General features: G+C 45.3%; 1 protein-coding gene across 3 annotated transcripts in view; it reads right to left on the bottom strand.

Moving 5' to 3' along the window:
• Nucleotides 1–17,241, bottom strand: part of LOC119955111 (synaptotagmin-10-like) — a 121,548-nt gene that overhangs the window by 25,612 nt on the left and 78,695 nt on the right. For all 3 annotated transcript variants that reach the window (XM_038780996.1, XM_038780994.1, XM_038780997.1), the window contains exon 6: nucleotides 13,559–13,688. In XM_038780996.1, coding sequence (XP_038636924.1) covers nucleotides 13,559–13,688 — 130 coding nt within the window. The remainder of the gene's footprint in view (nucleotides 1–13,558; nucleotides 13,689–17,241) is intronic.

The raw sequence follows: 17,241 nt of genomic DNA, 5'->3' as shown, positions 1-17,241 counted from the left end.
AAAAAATCAGCATTTTTGAACGTTAGGAAGTTACCTGGCCCGTATGGAATGCATCTTAAGTTAATGAAAGAAGCAGAGGCATTGGTCAAAATCTTTCAATGCACATTGGATACAAGGGGCGAAATTCTCCGACCCCACGCAGGGTCGGAGAATTGGCGGGAAGCGGCGTTATTTCTGCTCCCGCAGGTTTTCGAATTCTCCCGCCGGTGGGGAGGGGGGGTTGAGGTAGGGGTGGTGAGGGGGGGGTTGGGGTAGGGGGCAGCGGCGTACAGAGGGGGGGGGGCGACGGTGCATTGGCCCCGGGCATCCGTCGCCCCCCCTCTCTGCCCGCCGCTGCCCCCAAACCCCCCCCCCCCCCAAATGCCGGAACACCCCCCCCCCAAATGCCGGAACACACCCCCCCCCCCAAATGCCGGAACACACCACCCCTCCCCCCCAAATGCCGGAACACACCACCCCTCCCCCCCAAATGCCGGAACACACCACCCCCCCCCCCAAATGCCGGAACACACCACCCCTCCCCCAAATGCCGGAACACACCACCCCCCCCCCAAATGCCGGAACACACCACCCCCCCCCCAAATGCCGGAACACACCACCCCCCCCCAAATGCCGGAACACACCCCCCCCCCCAAATGCCGGAACACACCCCCCCCCCCCAAATGCCGGAACACACCCCCCCCACCCCCCACCCCAAATGCCGGAACACACCCCCCCCCCCCCCCCCCCAAATGCCGGAACACACCCCCACCCCCCCCCAAATGCCGGAACACACCCCCACCCCCCCACAAATGCCGGAACACACCACCAACCCCCCCCCCCCCCCAAATGCCGGAACACACCACCAACCCCCCCCCAAAATGCCGGAACACACCCCCCCCCCCAAAATGCCGGAACACGCTCCCCCCCCCCCCCTCCCCCCCAAAATGCCGGGTCAGTCTCTCTCCTCCTCCTCCTCCAAAAAACGCCGGGTCTCACCACTTCCGCAGCTGGAGAAACTGACGCGTATCGCGTCAGTCAGCTGCTGGCCCTTCCGGGACCGGAGATTGCCAGCTTAAAAGAAGGCCCGGACGCCGGAGTCATGCGCACCGATTTTTTTCGCAGGCAACCCGCGTTACGAAGGCCTACGGAGAATCCAGCCCAAGATTAGTGCCAGAGGACATGTTATACCACTATACAAGACAGGAAAGAGAGGTAGATCAGGTAACTACAGACCGGTAAGCCTAACATAGGAAGAGTGGGGTGGGTGGTTGGAGCAGGTTATTGAAAACCATTATCAAGAACAAAATAAAATGTAATTTGGAAAAGAATCGATTAATCAAGGAGAGCCAGCATGGATTTGTTGATGGTAAATCGTGTCTGACTAACCTGATTGACTTCTTCGATGAATTTAACAGGGAAGGTTAACCAAGGTGGTGCAGCAGACAGTGCATATACGGAAATACAAAAGGCTTTCAACAAAATGCCACATGGTAGGCTTATTGAGAAGAGGAAGATGGAATTAAAGGGAAATGGTGGTATGACTATAGAATTGGCTTAATAACAAGACACAAAACATAGCAAAGCTTTAGACCATGATGAAGACAGTTGTAAGCTTTTGGCTGCTACGACAGGATGGTGAAATATTCAGAAGCAAGGCAGATGGAATTCAATGTGGAGACGTGTGAAACAATGGACTTTCAGAGCATTAATGTGGAAAGGCAGAATTCTATAAGTGCCTGATTTTTAAAGTGGTAATGAGCACAGAGGCCTTGGTGTTCATAGAGAGGGGGCATATCAATTCCCGTTAATTAATCAAAAGATATGTGATTTCTCCACCCAGTTCAGCCTCATACTCGGTCTTGCAAGAAGGCTCTAAAAACTCAAGATTTTTACCAGTCCATCTGTGCATGCGTGCCAAGTTTGGGCCTGTCAATGGCCAACTGGCCGCTCCTGCTCACACATGCACCCAGACAGAGAGTCAGGGTGCGATTCAGCGGGCACAAGTTAAATATGCTGAGCGGTGCAGTTAACAGGGTGACTCTCGGCGGCTGCAGCGCCGATAAACACCCCGCTAATTTACGGCACTTTGTCTTTTTTTTTGACCTCGGGGAGATTCTCTCCGCTGAGGCCGCAGGCTGAATCTCGTCAGCAAGAAAGGCTCCTCACAGATTGGGGCACCATTTTGACTGCCCCCCCCCCCCGATCTTTCCCTCACCATCCCATTCAGGCCCCTCCCTTTTTGTGACCCTCCTCACACCCCTCCAACGACCCCCCCATACATGGCAAGGTCCCCCAGGCCTGGCTCCTGGCAGTGCTAACCATGTCACCTGGGCATCTTGGCAATGCCCCAGCATTCTGACAGTGCCACCCAGGCACCCTGACATTACCAGGGTGGCACTGTCAGGGTGCCAGGCTGGCAGTGCCAAGGTGCCTGGGTGCCAGGTGTTCTGTTCCTGACCACCTGGGGTCTCCAATGGCCTGGGAAACTCCCCCAAGTGCCACTACTATTGCTCCGCGTTTGTGTTGACTAGTACTAAATGGCACCCTGGCGAGTTCTCCTCTTTGCGGCTGGTGAGTCCCGGGCACAAGGTGAATCCAGCATCCAGGTATTTATTCAGATCTGGATCTCGCTCTAAGATCATGCTGGGTGGAGTGAGTTGGACTGAGTTGAGTGGCTCGGTCCGCCATCCAGCACAGAGCCCGATTTTGGGCTTCCACTCAATTCACCTTTTGTAGCGAAGGGGTCGCTGAATTGCACCCCCAATTGCAGAGGAAATCGGAACTGGGGCCTCCTGAAGCCCAATATTTTAGCAAGCCTCAATCCTGAAGCTGCCTTGTTGTCCTAAGCAGCTTGGGACTGAAGTTGTTGATGATGTGTTGGTCTTGGAGATTGTATCCTGCTGGGATCTTGGCACCTTTGGCTATGCTTTGCTTTATAATTAACCTGCAATGCATAACATTGTAGATAGGTCCTTTAATTGTTAACCTCAGTGGTAATTTGCAGTAGTGATTCCAGAAATCAATCGGTGCGCTTAAATTGTGGATTGATTGCGACTTTAATCACAATAGTATTTTGTTAGTTCATGGTAGCTGCGTTTTAACCTCAATATTAATCCGTGATAGCTACTAGTACAGTTAGTGAGTTGACATTTTTAGTGCTACACATGAGTCAATTGTGGATTGATTGCTACTTTAATCGCAGTAATGATTCATGGCTTCTTGATGGTTGCACTGCTGTGATTCAGGCAGAGGACAGGGAAGGCTGGCAGTAACCCCCAGGCCAGGCAAAGCAGGCAGCAAAGCAGCTTTATGCTTCAGATTTGCAAAGTAACTTGTGCTGATATGTCCCACTTCTGGTTTGCTCTACAGTGAGCCCTCCAATTGCAGTCATGAACAAGACCAATCGAGTGCACCCGCACAAACGTCTTACAGTCCACCCACTTTTCAGGAGACTTTGGCTAAAGAACTGTCAATCAAGTAGAATATTCCCCAGAAACCTGGCTGGGAAGTCCCCTGGCATTGCCCCCTGGCACTGTGCCTGGGCGGGATCCCTGGCAAGTCTCAATGGGAGAGTTCCCCTTCTGTGTGGTGGGGGAAGGGGCGCACCCCGATACCTGTGAGGTGAGGGGTGGCCGATGTCTGTGAAGGGAGGGAGATGTCTGTGAGGGGTGGGTGTCAGAAAATCTGGTCCGAAAACCTGGCTGTGCATCTGGAGAGCTGAATGCCAGTTTTCATCCTGAACCTGACACTGACAAAGTATGGGACAATTCCACCCATGGTGTTTTTGAAGAGTTCTGACCTGCTAATAAAATGAATTTGATTACATAAGACATTTCATAAGTTCATAAGATATAGGAGCAGAATTAGGACATTCGGCCCATCGCCATTCTATCATGGCTGCTATGTTCCTCATCTGTTACATACAATGTTACAGACCAAAAGCTGGATTTAAGAGCTTCGTAAACCAACCGTCAATCTACATTGGTTCATGTTTTATTTTAGAAAGTAACTAATGATGGTTGGTAATTTCAAATTCATTAATTTAAGTGAGACCATCATATTGTAGTTTGAATTCATATGTTCTTAAGCATTTTCTGCTCAAATTGATGGAAGCCACTTCAATGAAAATGAAACCAGTTTAATTGGAAAACAGCCAAATTAGTTCAGTAGACAGCCTGAATTGTGAGACATTTAAATTATAAGTAATTCACTGATCAATATTTTATAAAGACTGGAAATATAATCTGGAACACAAAAGTTTATAACTTTTGTAATTATAAACATTATTAACACTAGTTGTTATATAGATTTTTTATAGTACTGTGAGAATAGGATTATTGTGACTTCTCAGGCCACAGAATAAAGAGATAACGATGGAAATTCTCCATCTATTTACGCCGATGGATTTTCCGGTCCCACTGCAATGAATGGAGTTTTGACTGAGCGCCAAATTTTCCGTTCTCGTTGCCAGTGGTGGCAGGGTGAACTCGGATTGGAGTCCGGGCCCACATAATTGATAACCTTGACTAGAGGAACTGAATAGGCCCTTTTCTTAAGGGACCTCAATTCCAAGTGACAGGCAGCCATGTTGACAGTCAAGATAAGAGATGTAGTTTGAGAAGCATTGGCTTAAAGATGAGACGATATGCGTAATTAGCTTAAAAAAAACAATGGGCTAATCCTTATTTCATTATTGACAAGTTATAGACAAATTGGCTATTTTCCAACAATTGGCTAAGATGGGCATTCAATATTTTAAAGTATAAGGGGTCTCGAGAAGCCATTTTGGGTTAGGACTGGCAGAGAGGAAGAGAGGGCAGTGGCAGAGACAGACAGAGAAAGGCAGAGAGAGGTGTGAAGAGAGATGTAAAGAGAAAGAGGTGGGTAGCGAAGGGGAGACAGATGGTTACGAGAGGCAAAGGCAGTGAAGAAGAAAGGTGGGAGAGAGATGTTTACAGAGAGGTGCTGAGGGCTGTTCTTGATGTTTCCAGAGTTGTCACTTCACGATTTGATCTGGGAAGGGTGGTGGAAACCTGTTCAATTGTTAAAGTGAAGCTTTCTCCTCTTGCTGTTAACTACTGCTAATTTCTGTTAATTGATGCATTGCTGTTTTATCTTTCAGACTGGTTACCTTTTTCATGGCTCAGAAACTTTCTGAATTCACTATTTAAAGTCTTCATTTTACCATATGGTTAAGTCTCCAGAACCTTATGTGATTTATGATTGGGTCAATATTTATCCCTCAATCAATGTCACAAAGCAGATGATCTGGTCGTTAGCACTTTTCTGTTTGTGGGATCGTGCTGTTCATAATTGGCTGCTGCACTTCCTACATTACAACAATGACTGCACATCAAAAGTACTTAATTGACTGTAAAATGCTTTGAGATGCCTGGTGGTCATGAATGGCGCGATATAAATGTGAGGGTTTTTTTTTCAAGCTAGAAGCTACATGTATTCATACTCACGAACCTGTCCTCTGCAGTCAAAAGGAATTTGTCCAGGTATTGTGCCTTTTCTGAATTAAACAAAAGCATGGGGGGGACAATACATTCTCCCCGGCAATGCCTCGATCAATCAGAGTGGACTTGCCAACCAATCAGCACCCTTTCTTTCAAGCAGGCTACATTGTTGCTCTCTTTGAAATTTGACATTCTTGCACCTGCCCTAAAGTTTTGGCAGAATGACTATTCTTTCTGCAATACTTAAAATTTGTGCTGCCGAGCGATTATCCCTTTGCATATTTTTTGTGGATTCCTAGTCTAGCAAAATAACCACTTCACTGCACTGCCTGCTTCTGAAATGCTACAGACAGTCAGTCATTTTTTATTCCTACGATTTGGGAAAAATAAAAAGAATTTGGCATTCCAGCTTATGCAGAGCAGGTTTAGTCAAAATCTCTTTAGACTGTGTAGCTCTTGTCTACTGATCACTGTTATTTTCTTTAGATCCTCTAATGGGGAATCATTCATTGTTTCCAAATTACATTTGAGCAGAATGGCCCTCCGTTTGATGATATATATGGAAAATTAAATCAAAATGACACATTCAATGAGCGCTTAACAATATGAGCACACATTAGACTCAGAAAAAAATTGTTAAATAATCCGGGCGTGACAGTTTTTCTGCTGCACTAGAGTAATCATTGCTCCTTTTAGCACATGGGAACTTGACAGTTAGATTTTCTGCAATTTTCACGATGCATTGACAGTTTCCTTCCTTGTTATATAAAGACGATCAACATTTTGGCAGCCATCATTTCCAGATTGTACTAAACATTTTCTTCAGAAACTTCAAACCGTCAATCGTCACCTCTTAACATAAGAACATAAGAACATAAGAACGAGGAGCAGGAGTAGGCCATCTGGCTCCTCGAGCCTGCTCCGCCATTCAATGAGATCATGGCTGATCTTTTGTGGACTCAGCTCCACTTTCTGGCCCGAACACCATAACCCTTAATCCCTTTTTTCTTCAAAAAACTATCTATCTTTACCTTAAAAACATTTAATGAAGGAGCCTCAACTGCTTCACTGGGCAAGGAATTCCATAGATTCACAACCCTTTGGGTGAAGAAGTTCCTCCTAAACTCAGTCCTAAATCTACTTCCCCTTATTTTGAGGCTATGCCCCCTAGTTCTGCTTTCACCCGCCAGTGGAAACAACCTGCCCGCATCTATCCTATCTATTCCCTTCATAATTTTAAATGTTTCTATAAGATCCCCCTCATACTTCTAAATTCCAACGAGTACAGTCCCAGTCTACTCAACCTCTCCTCATAATCCAACCCCTTCAGCTCTGGGATTAACCTAGTGAATCTCCTCTGCACACCCTCCAGTGTCAGTATGTCTTTTCTCAAGTAAGGAGACCAAAACTGAACACAATACTCCAGCTGTGGCCTCACTAACACCGTATATAATTGCAAAATAACCTCCCTAGTCTTAAACTCCATCCCTCTAGCAATGAAGGACAAAATTCCATTTGCCTTCTTAATCACCTGTTGCACCTGTAAACCAACTTTCTGTGACTCATGCACTAGCACACCCAGGTCTCTCTGTACAGCAGCATGCTTTAATATTTTATCATTTAAATAATAATCCCGTTTGTTGTTATTCCTACCAAAATGGATAACCTCACATTTGTCAACATTGTATTCCATCTGCCAGACCCTAGCCCATTCACTTAACCTATCCAAATCCCTCTGCAGACTTCCAGTATCCTCTGCACTTTTCGCTTTACCACTCATCTTAGTGTCATCTGCAAACCTGGACACATTGCCCTTGGTCCCCAACTCCAAATCATCTATGTAAATTGTGAACAATTGTGGGCCCAACACGGATCCCTGAGGGACACCACTAGCTACTGATTGCCAACCAGAGAAACAAGCATTAATCCCCACTCTTTGCTTTCTATTAATTAACCAATCCTCTATCCATGCTACTACTTTACCCTTAATGCCATTTATGCAGCAACCTTTTGTGTGGCACCTTGTCAAAGGCTTTCTGGAAATCCAGATATACCACATCCATCGGCTCCCCATTATCTACTGCATTGATAATGTCCTCAAAAAATTCCACTAAATTAGTTAGGCATGACCTGCCCTTTATGAACCCATGCTGCGTCTGCCCAATGGGACAATTTCTATCCAGATGCCTCGCTATTTCTTCCTTGATGATAGATTCCAGCATCTTCCCTACTACCGAAGTTAAACTCACTGGCCTATAATTTCCTGCTCTCTGCCTACCTCCTTTTTTAAACAGTGGCGTCACGTTTGCTAATTTCCAATCCACTGGGACCACCCCAGAGTCTAGTGAATTTTGGTAAATCATCATTAGTATATCTGCAATTCCCCTAGCCATTTCTTTTAGCACTCTGGGATGCATTCCATCAGGGCCAGGAGACTTGGCTATCTTTAGCCCCATTAACTTGCCCATCACTATCTCCTTAGTGATAACAATCCTCTCAAGGTCCTCACCTGTCATAGCCTCATTTCTATCAGTCGCTGGCATGTTATTTGTGTCTTCCACTGTGAAGACCGACCCAAAAAACCTGTTCAGTTCCTCAGCCATTTCCTCATCTCCCATTATTAAAACTCCCTTCTCATCCTCTAACAGACCAATATTTACCTCAGCCACTCTTTTTTGTTTTATATATTTGTAAAACCTTTTACTGTCTGTTTTTATATTCTGAGCAAGTTTACTCTCATACTCTCTCTTACACTTCTTTATAGCTTTTTTAGTAGCTTTCTGTTGCCCCCTAAAGATTTCCCAGTCCTCTAGTCTCCCACCAATCTTTACCACTTTATATGCTTTTTCCTTCAATTTGATACTCTCCCTTATTTCCTTAGATATCCACGGTCGATTTTCCCTCTTTCTACCGTCCTTCCTTTTTGTTGGTATAAACCTTTGCTGAGCACTGTGAAAAATCGCTTGGAAGGTTCTCCACTGTTCCTCAACTGTTCCACCATAAAGTCTTAGCTCCCAGTCTACCTTAGCTAGTTCTCTCATCCCATTGTAATCGCCTTTGTTTAAACACAAAACACTAGTATTTGATTTTACCTTCTCACCCTCCATCTGTATTTTAAATTCCACCATATTGTGATCGCTCCTTCTGAGAGGATCCCTAACTATGAGATCATGAATCAATCCTGTCTCATTACACAGGACAAGATCTAGGACCGCTTGTTCCCTCGTAGGTTCCATTACATACTGTTCTAGGAAACTATCGCGGATACATTCTATAAACTCCTCCTCAAGGTTGCCTTGACCGACCTGATTAAACCAATCGACACGTAGATTAAAATACCCCATGATAACTGCTGTACCATTTCTACATGCATCAGTTATTTCTTTGTTTATTGCCTGCCCCACCATAACGTTACTATTTGGTGGCCGATAGACTACTCTTATCAGTGACTTTTTTGCCTTACTATTCCTGATTTCCACCCAAATGGATTCAACCTTATCCTCCATAGCACCGATGTCATCCCTTACTATTGCCCGGATATCATCCTTAAATAACAGAGCAACACCACCTCCCTTACCATCCACTCTGTCCTTCCAAATAGTTTGATACCCTCGGATATTTAACTCCCAGTCGTGACCATCCTTTAACCATGTTTCAGTAATGGCCACTAAATCATAGTCATTCACGATGATTTGTGCCATCAACTCATTTACTTTATTCCGAATACCACGAGCATTCAGGTAAAGTACACTTATATTGTTTTTTTTTACCTCTATTTTGAATCTTAACATCTCCAGTTTTATTCCTTTTAGTATTACTGGGCCTATTCACTGAGCTCCCCTCAGTCACTGTACCTTGTACTGTCGCCCTTTTTGATTTATGACTATGTCTCCTCTGCCTTGCACTTTTCCCCTTACTTCCTTTTGCTTCTGTCCCTGTTTTACTACCTTCCAACTTCCTGCATCAGTTCCCATCCCCCTGCCATCCCCTCTTCATAGAGTTCTAAAATAATTTTCCGGTTGAATTGAAAGTACACACTCTGCAATCAACGTTGCAGAGTGACTTCAAGGCATAAGGTTCATTGTCAAGTTCAGCAACAATCAGACAACTTTGGACCTTCACTCTCATAGTTGGATATGTAATTTCCATAATGAAAATCACTTGTTCCAACATGTGTGTCCTGTACTGATGGATAGACCACATTTTCCCATTTATAATCAGTGATGCAACCCTATCCAACAATTGGAAGGAAATATATCAGAATGTCAGGACGAAGCACGAGGACAAAGAATATACCCTCATATTCTTAGATTCTTTCACTTTCCTCAGGAAAAAATGCCTTTTCCTAGCAGGGTTATTCCTGTGCTGAAGGCCATCTGATTGAGGCAGTCATGAGTGAGTCCCATTGTGCAATGGCCCTCATATACAAAAACAGAAAAAGCTGGAAAAACGCAGCAGGTCAGGCAGTACCTGTGGGGAGAGAAACAGAGTGACAGAAACTGAGTTCATGACATATTGGACTCGAAAGGTTAACTTTATTTCTCTCTCCACAGGTACTGCCTGACCAGCTGCGTTTTTCCAGCACTTCCTGTTGTTATTTTAGGTTTCCAGCATGCATAGTACTTTGCTTTTGTTTAAGTGTTTTAGTCCAATCCTGACTCCCCAGGGCTGGATTTTCGGTTCTCGCCCACGAGGGGTTATGTGGCGAGGAAGGCATCCAATCGGCTGGAATAGTAGCGGGTGAAGGCCCCACCACATTCTCACCTCCTCCCCGATGAAGTCTGTAGTGGGGAGGTTCATGATCTGCCTTCCTATACTGCTGTCAATTGATGTTCTTAAAGAGCAATTAATGCCCAATTAAGAGCACCCTCCAGTCGCTGGCAGAATTAACCCAGTGGTAGGCAGGCCTATTACTACGTGGACAGCATGGCATGCAAACCTGTGCTTGTGGGGCATGCTCAGTGGATCCATTGATCAAAGGCACTCAGTGCTTGATTGCGGGTCCAACATGAGGAATGTGGGCCCTTGCTGAGCGCCAGCCTATACCCCTGCTGCTGACTTCCCCCAACTCACAAATCCCTTCCCACCATTATCTCTGGCCTGGGTGTCTTTGTGATCCAGACCCTCTGATGGGTGTCGGTCCAGCAGAAGCCACCGCCTCCGCCAGTGGCATTGCCGAACAAAAGAGCGCCCAGCCTCCAATTGGCCAGCAGCTCTCAGTAGGTGGGACTTCTGACCACCAGGGTCCTGATTGAAGACCAACTGGTGGCCTGTTAATTGCGAGATTGGCTCATGATTTGGCAAACCTTCCCCAAAGGAGGCAACATGGGTCTTGTGAGGATATATAAACTTATTGAGTCTGAGGTAATGGTAGCTCCCCACAATTAACTCAGCAGTATTAAAACCTCTGGCAAACTGCCAATATTGATAAATAGAACACTTCTTCAAAAATGTTATCAGACAATGGTAGTGACCCCAGACAGTGTGAACCCAGTCACACTCTGAATTAAGCTGGACCAACCATGTACCTCAACTGGACGAATGAAATGCTACCGTGTGTTTATACTGGATGGAAATGAAAAATGAAATGAAATGAAATTAAATGAAATGAAAATCACTTATTGTCACAAGTAGGCTTCAAATGAAGTTACTGTGAAAAGCCCCTAGTCGCCACATTCCAGCACCTGTTCGGGGAGGCTGGTACAGGAAGTGTCTACACTCACCATCCCCTTGGTCTCTGATGAATAATCACTATTGGGAGTAGATCATTTACCTCACCTTGTACTTGATGATTTTTGTCCATGGATATCTTCCCTCCCATTCCAGGGTGTCGTAGTAGCACAGTGGTTAGCACAGCTTCAGGGTCCCAGGTTCGATTCCTGGCTTGGGTCACTGTCTGCACGGAGTCTACACGTTCTCCCCGTGTGTGCGTGGGTTTCCTCCGGGTGCTCCGGTTTCCTCCCACAGTCCAAAGATGTGCAAGTTTTGGTGGATTGGCCATGCAAAATTGCCCTTCGTGTCCAAAAAAAGTGAGGTGGGGTTACTGGGTTATGGGAATAGGGTGGAGGTGTGGCCTTAATTAGGGTGCCCTTTCCAAGTGCCGGTGCAGACTCGATGGGCCGGATGGCCTCCTTCTGCACTGTAAATTCTATGATTCTATGAAGATAGTGTCAATCCTAGCATCACCACACTGTACTCCTTGACAGAGTTGCACCTTCTATCTCTGCGCTGGGAGTGATTTTAACCTAACTGACCAAAGGGGATAACCCTGAGATTGGGTGGAACATGGAAACGGAGCAGCAGGAGTTAGACGTTTGTCCCATTGAGCCTGTTCCACAATTCAATAATGTCATGGCAGACCTGGTTGTGGGCTCAGCTCTACACTCCTGTCTGCACCCCCCCACCCTTCAACCCCCTCCTCCTCACCCCCCACAATAACCCTTGCCACAAAAAACTCTGTTGAAGCGTCTTGAATAAAATCAAAGACCCAACTTCCATTACTCTCTATGGAAGCAAATTCCACAGACTGACAACCCTTCGGCAGAAAACATTTCTCCTTATCTCTGTATTAAAAAGAAATCCTCTTATTTTTAAACAATGTCCACTAGTTTTAGTCTTTCCCACAAGAGGAAACATTCTCCTGGTATCTACCCTAACAAGTCCCCACAGGATCTGATATATTTCAATCAGATCACTTCTCATTTATCGAAACCCTAACCTGTTTAACCTTTCCCTGTAAGACAACTCATCCCAGGAAGAGTCCAGTACACCTTCTCTGAATTGCTTGCAAAGCAATTACAACCTTTATAAATAAGGAGTCCAAATCTGCATACAGTACTCCAGATGTGGGGTAGAATTCTCCTGTGCGGGGATCAAGTCCGCATGCCGGCGGGAAAACCAGCACGAACCACTGCGGCATCACCTGCCCCGAAAGTGAATTCTCCGCACTTCCGGGGGCTAGGTGGATGCTGGAGGGGTTGGTTCCGCGCCAGCTGGCGACGAAGGGAATGCGTGAGTTAGCACATGCGCCAAAGGGCTTGCATGATCTCACGCATGCGCAGAACCGCCAGCGTGGTTCCGCTCATGCGCAGACCAGCCTGCGTATTCTGGCGCATGCGCAGGAGGTTGCCTTCATCACGCCGACCATGGCGGTGCCCTACAGGGGCCAGTGCAGAAGGAAGGGCCAGGCCACCGTGCCCCCCCCCCCGGGGTCGGATCCCCCCGCATAACCCTCCCCGCCAAGGACCACACCAGCCGACTTACCTGCCAGGTCCCGCTTTGTGGGACCATGTCTAATCCACGCCAGCGGAACTGGCCAGAAATGGACGGCCGCTTGGCCCATTGGGCCTGGAGACAGGTTTAGCACAGTGGGCTAAATAGCTGGCTTGCAATGCAGAACAATGCCAGCAGCACCGGTTCAATTCCCGTACCGGCCTCCACGAACAGGCACGGAATGTAGCGACTAGGGGCTTTTCACAGGAACTTCATTGAAGCCTACTTGTGACAACAAGTGATTATTATTATTATTATTATTAATTCCTACTCCAAACCTGAACACAAAAATCCAGGCCGACACACCCCACCCTTTCTCCCTACTCCTGCGCCAGTACTGAGGGAGTGTTGTACTGACAGAGATGCCATCCTTCAGATGATGTATCAAATCTTGTCCTCACCTGTTCTTTCAGGTGGATCCCATGCCACTATGTTGAAGTAGAGCAGGGGAGTTCTCCCCAGTGTCCTGGCCAATATGTATCCCTCAGTCGACATCACAAAAACAGAATCCCCACTCATTACCACATTGCTGTTTGTGAGAGCTTGCTATGCACACATTGGGAGCCACATTTCCTACATTACAATAGTGATATCTCTTCACAAAGTACGTCCGAGACTGTAAAGCACTTTGGGGCAATTTGTGCTCAAGAAAAGCACTATATAATTGTAAGTCTTTCCTTCTTTCATTTATATCCTGTCCAATATTGCTCTTCAGTGATTTAGGCAGTGTAATTTCACTTGAGGTCCACCTAATTCCATCATTTCCCAATTAATATTTCCCCCTGTGTAACCAATGAAGAACTATCCCGAGATTGATGAAAGCTCCCAAGTGCCAGTGTTACCTCTGCCAGTGGATGCCAATGGGCAATGGGCTTTCGAGGGTATGCCAACATTTCATTCCAGTGATCTCGTCCAAGCCCTTCGGCATCATGTCCTACACGGTTTACCCCAATAACCTCATTGTGACCGACCCTGCAGATGGGAAGAAGAAACTTATTGTTAGAAAGCAGGAATGTAACAGTGAGGTGAAAGGCAGGAGCCACACAATGTGAAAAAAAAAATTCTTCTTAACGGTATGCATTTTTGGACATTGCTGAAAAGAGAGACATTTTATTGAAGCTTTGTGTCTTGCACTCATCAGGACAATCAGTGCCGATTGGTTGGAAAGTCATCTCTGATTGGTCTAGTCATTGCCATAGAGAAAGCCACAGGGAACTAAAGACCTCTCAACCTCATAGATAACTCAAAACATCCAGAAAACTTGAATGTGTTCCTTTTATCTTGCAGAGAACAGGTCTTTGTGTATGGAAGTATGTTGCTTCTTGCAAGTGTAAATGAGCCATGTTTTGAGCTGCATTGATTATCTTAAATCCATTGTTAATGTAGCACTTAGCGCACTCAGGATTGTTCAGCAAGTGCTGCCCACTCACGGAAGCACATCTAACACCAGATGTTTTGTCTTGCATTTTGCAACCATGGGTTGGTTGAGTACAGTCTGTACTCTGCCTCTTATTAACAACCAATGGAACAGACTGTTTGATTTGTTCAGCCAATCATTGGATGAACACTCTGCGCACCTGGCATCTGGCAGTGACATTCAACACAACATTGCTCAATTGTATGGAAGAGTGTACATCTTTCTGAACTGACGGAAACATCCTATTTGTAGAAAATACCACTCATGTGGCCGCTGTATAGTGGCAGCATGAAACGGCTTGCTTAACCAGTGATTAATGTTCTCTCCTATACAAAGTTGTGATAATTTGAAATTTGACATTTTTGCATTTGTTCTGATGGGGTAAGATGAAAAGTTTCAGCAACTTGTCTCTCTTTTCAGCAAGATTCACCAAGTGTTTCAATCCCAGGGATGGGAAAATCCCAGAATGGAATCCTGACTCAAAAGACCTAACTATTTACTTAATATAACATGGAGGAACAGAGTCACACAACATTAGTTTTAACAACAAGATCAAAAATGATTAAACATGAAAGTTGGATTATTATAAAATATTCCTTTACTCCCCCCTTATTTTAACAGTCACACATACGTTTTAGGATTAACATGGATTACAAAATACATCTTAATCCACAATGGTTTAATTAACACAAAGTTACTTTTAAGCACACAAGATGACTGTGGCCAAATACATGTACTCCACTCTGAACCCCAAGAGAATGTTTCTGGATGTTTTCTCAGATGGTTACCCACTCCCCAAAACACAGTTTAAAATTTTGTCTCATACCATGCTTTCCTTTAGCCATTTGCATTCCGAAATCCAGATCAGATTTTCCAAACAACACTTTAAAACAACGCATCCACTCCATTTTTAACAGCAAATCCAGTCCAGGATTTTACACCAACCCATTTAGGATTTATTTGTCTTGACTGCTGTGCAAACAATTGTTTTAACTCTCAATTCCCAGAACATATTAAAATGGCAGCAGACATTTGATTTACCTTTGAAGACCACTGTCCCACTTTAAATCTGGCCACTGCAATTGTCTATTTAACTCAGAACACATTGTTTACTCTTCCTTGAATTCTTCTGAACCATACCTTGGTCTTTGTTCACTTAACTCCAGACTTCTTGGACAGTTTAATGTCTCTAGTTTCCTTAAGCAGCTTTACATTAGATTTCTGCATCTGATTTCTTATTTATTACTCCATTGTATAGCTTTTCTTCTAGCAAGGCTGAGAGAGATGTTTCCTCTTCCTTCTAAAACCAATTGCTTCCAGCACAGCTGTAAGAGCTGCCTTCTCTTTCACTACCTATCTCCAAATGCAATAAAACACACTTAAAACTATAACTTATATCTAGGGGGATCCTCCAGCCTCCTAGCTATGTGTTTCTCAGCGGTGGTAGGTGATGCACCATTCGCTGGCAGCAGGATTCTCTGTTCCCGAGACTGTCAATAGGAATTACCATTGAAGCCACCCCACACCACGAGAAATCCATGGGCGGGGTGCGCTGTTGGCAAGTCTTGTGAATCCTGGCACCAGTGATCAGCTGGAGAATTCCTGCCGTACTGTTCACAATACAATTGGTAACAACGCAGAGAGTATCATGCACAGCGTGTATAGAGAGGTGGTCACAATATAGGCTAAGACGCCACAGCAAGAAGGGAATAAGTAACCAGCAGGCAGATAAAGAGGGCTAGACAGGCAGTGCAGTAACCCTCTGTGGCTACTCCCCTGCAAAAAAGATATACTGCTTTGGATACTGTTGGGGGAACTGGCCTCTCAGGGGAAAGCAGTAGTAGCCAAATTCACTGTACCACGGCTGACTCAGCTGCACAGGGAGAAGTCAAAAGTATGGGAATGCAATAGTTATAGGGGACTCAATTACAGGGGAATGAATTGATGTTTCTGTGTTCGCAAACAAGACTCCAGGATGGTATGTTGCCTCCCTGGTGCTGGGGTCAAGGACGTCTCAGAACAGTTACAGGACATTCTGTCGGGGGACGGTGAACAGCCAGTGGTCGTAGTACACATTGGTACAAATAAGTTGAAAAGTAGGACCTCAAATATAGTGATCTCAGGATGACGAGCAGTGCGATGTGCTAGTCAGAGCAGAAATAGCAGGGTCTATCGAATGAATACATGGCTGAAGAGGTGGTGCGAGGGGTTTGGTTTCAGATTCCTGGGACATTGGGACCCGTTCTGGGGAAGTGAGACCAGGACAAACTGGACAGGTTGCACCTGGGCAGGACTGGGACTGATGTCCGAGGCAGAGTGTTTGCAGAGGGTTTAAACTAAAATGACAGGTGGATTGTTGGTAAACTAAACAATGAGTCAGAGGAAGCGGAAACAAGGGTCAGAACAAAAGACAGAAAGGGGAATAAGAAAAGTGATAGGCCGAGAAAATAGGTCAGAATCAAACAGGGCCACAGTGAAAAATAATGGAAATGGGACAAACGGACTTTGCACCTTCATGCTCAGAGCATTCATAATAAAATGATGTAACAAATAGATGTAAATGGGTATAATATAGTCAGGATTACAGAGACATGACTGCAGAGTGACCAGGATGGGAACTGAACATCCAGACAAAAGTAAAAGGCAGTGGGGTTGATTGCTGGATGAAGAAGAAATTAATGCAATGCAATAGTGAGGAGGATATTAGCTTTGATGATGTGGAATCTGTATGGGTAGAGCTGAGAAACACCAAGGGGCAAAACACAGTAGTTGGGGTTGTATATAGACCCCCAAACTTCAGTGGTGATGTTGGGAAAGTTATTAAACAGGAAATCAGAGATGCATGCGATAAAGGAACATCTGTAATTTTGGTGAATTAATCTGCATATAACGATGCCAGTGAGGAGGAATTCCTGGAGTGTATACGGGGTGGTTTTCTGGACAAATAGGTTGAGGAACTAACTAGGAAACAGGCCATTCTAGACTGGGCATTGTGTAATGAGAAAGGAATAATTGGCAATCTAGTTATGTAAGGCCCATTGGGAATGAGCGACCATAATATGATAGAATTCGTCATGAAGATGGAGAGTGACATAGTTAATTTTGAGA

This window comes from Scyliorhinus canicula, chromosome 20 (genome assembly GCF_902713615.1).
Source record: "Scyliorhinus canicula chromosome 20, sScyCan1.1, whole genome shotgun sequence".
NCBI lineage: Eukaryota > Metazoa > Chordata > Chondrichthyes > Carcharhiniformes > Scyliorhinidae > Scyliorhinus > Scyliorhinus canicula.
The sequence above is the reverse complement of the archived record's forward strand: the minus strand, read 5'-3'. Positions and strand labels throughout refer to the sequence as shown.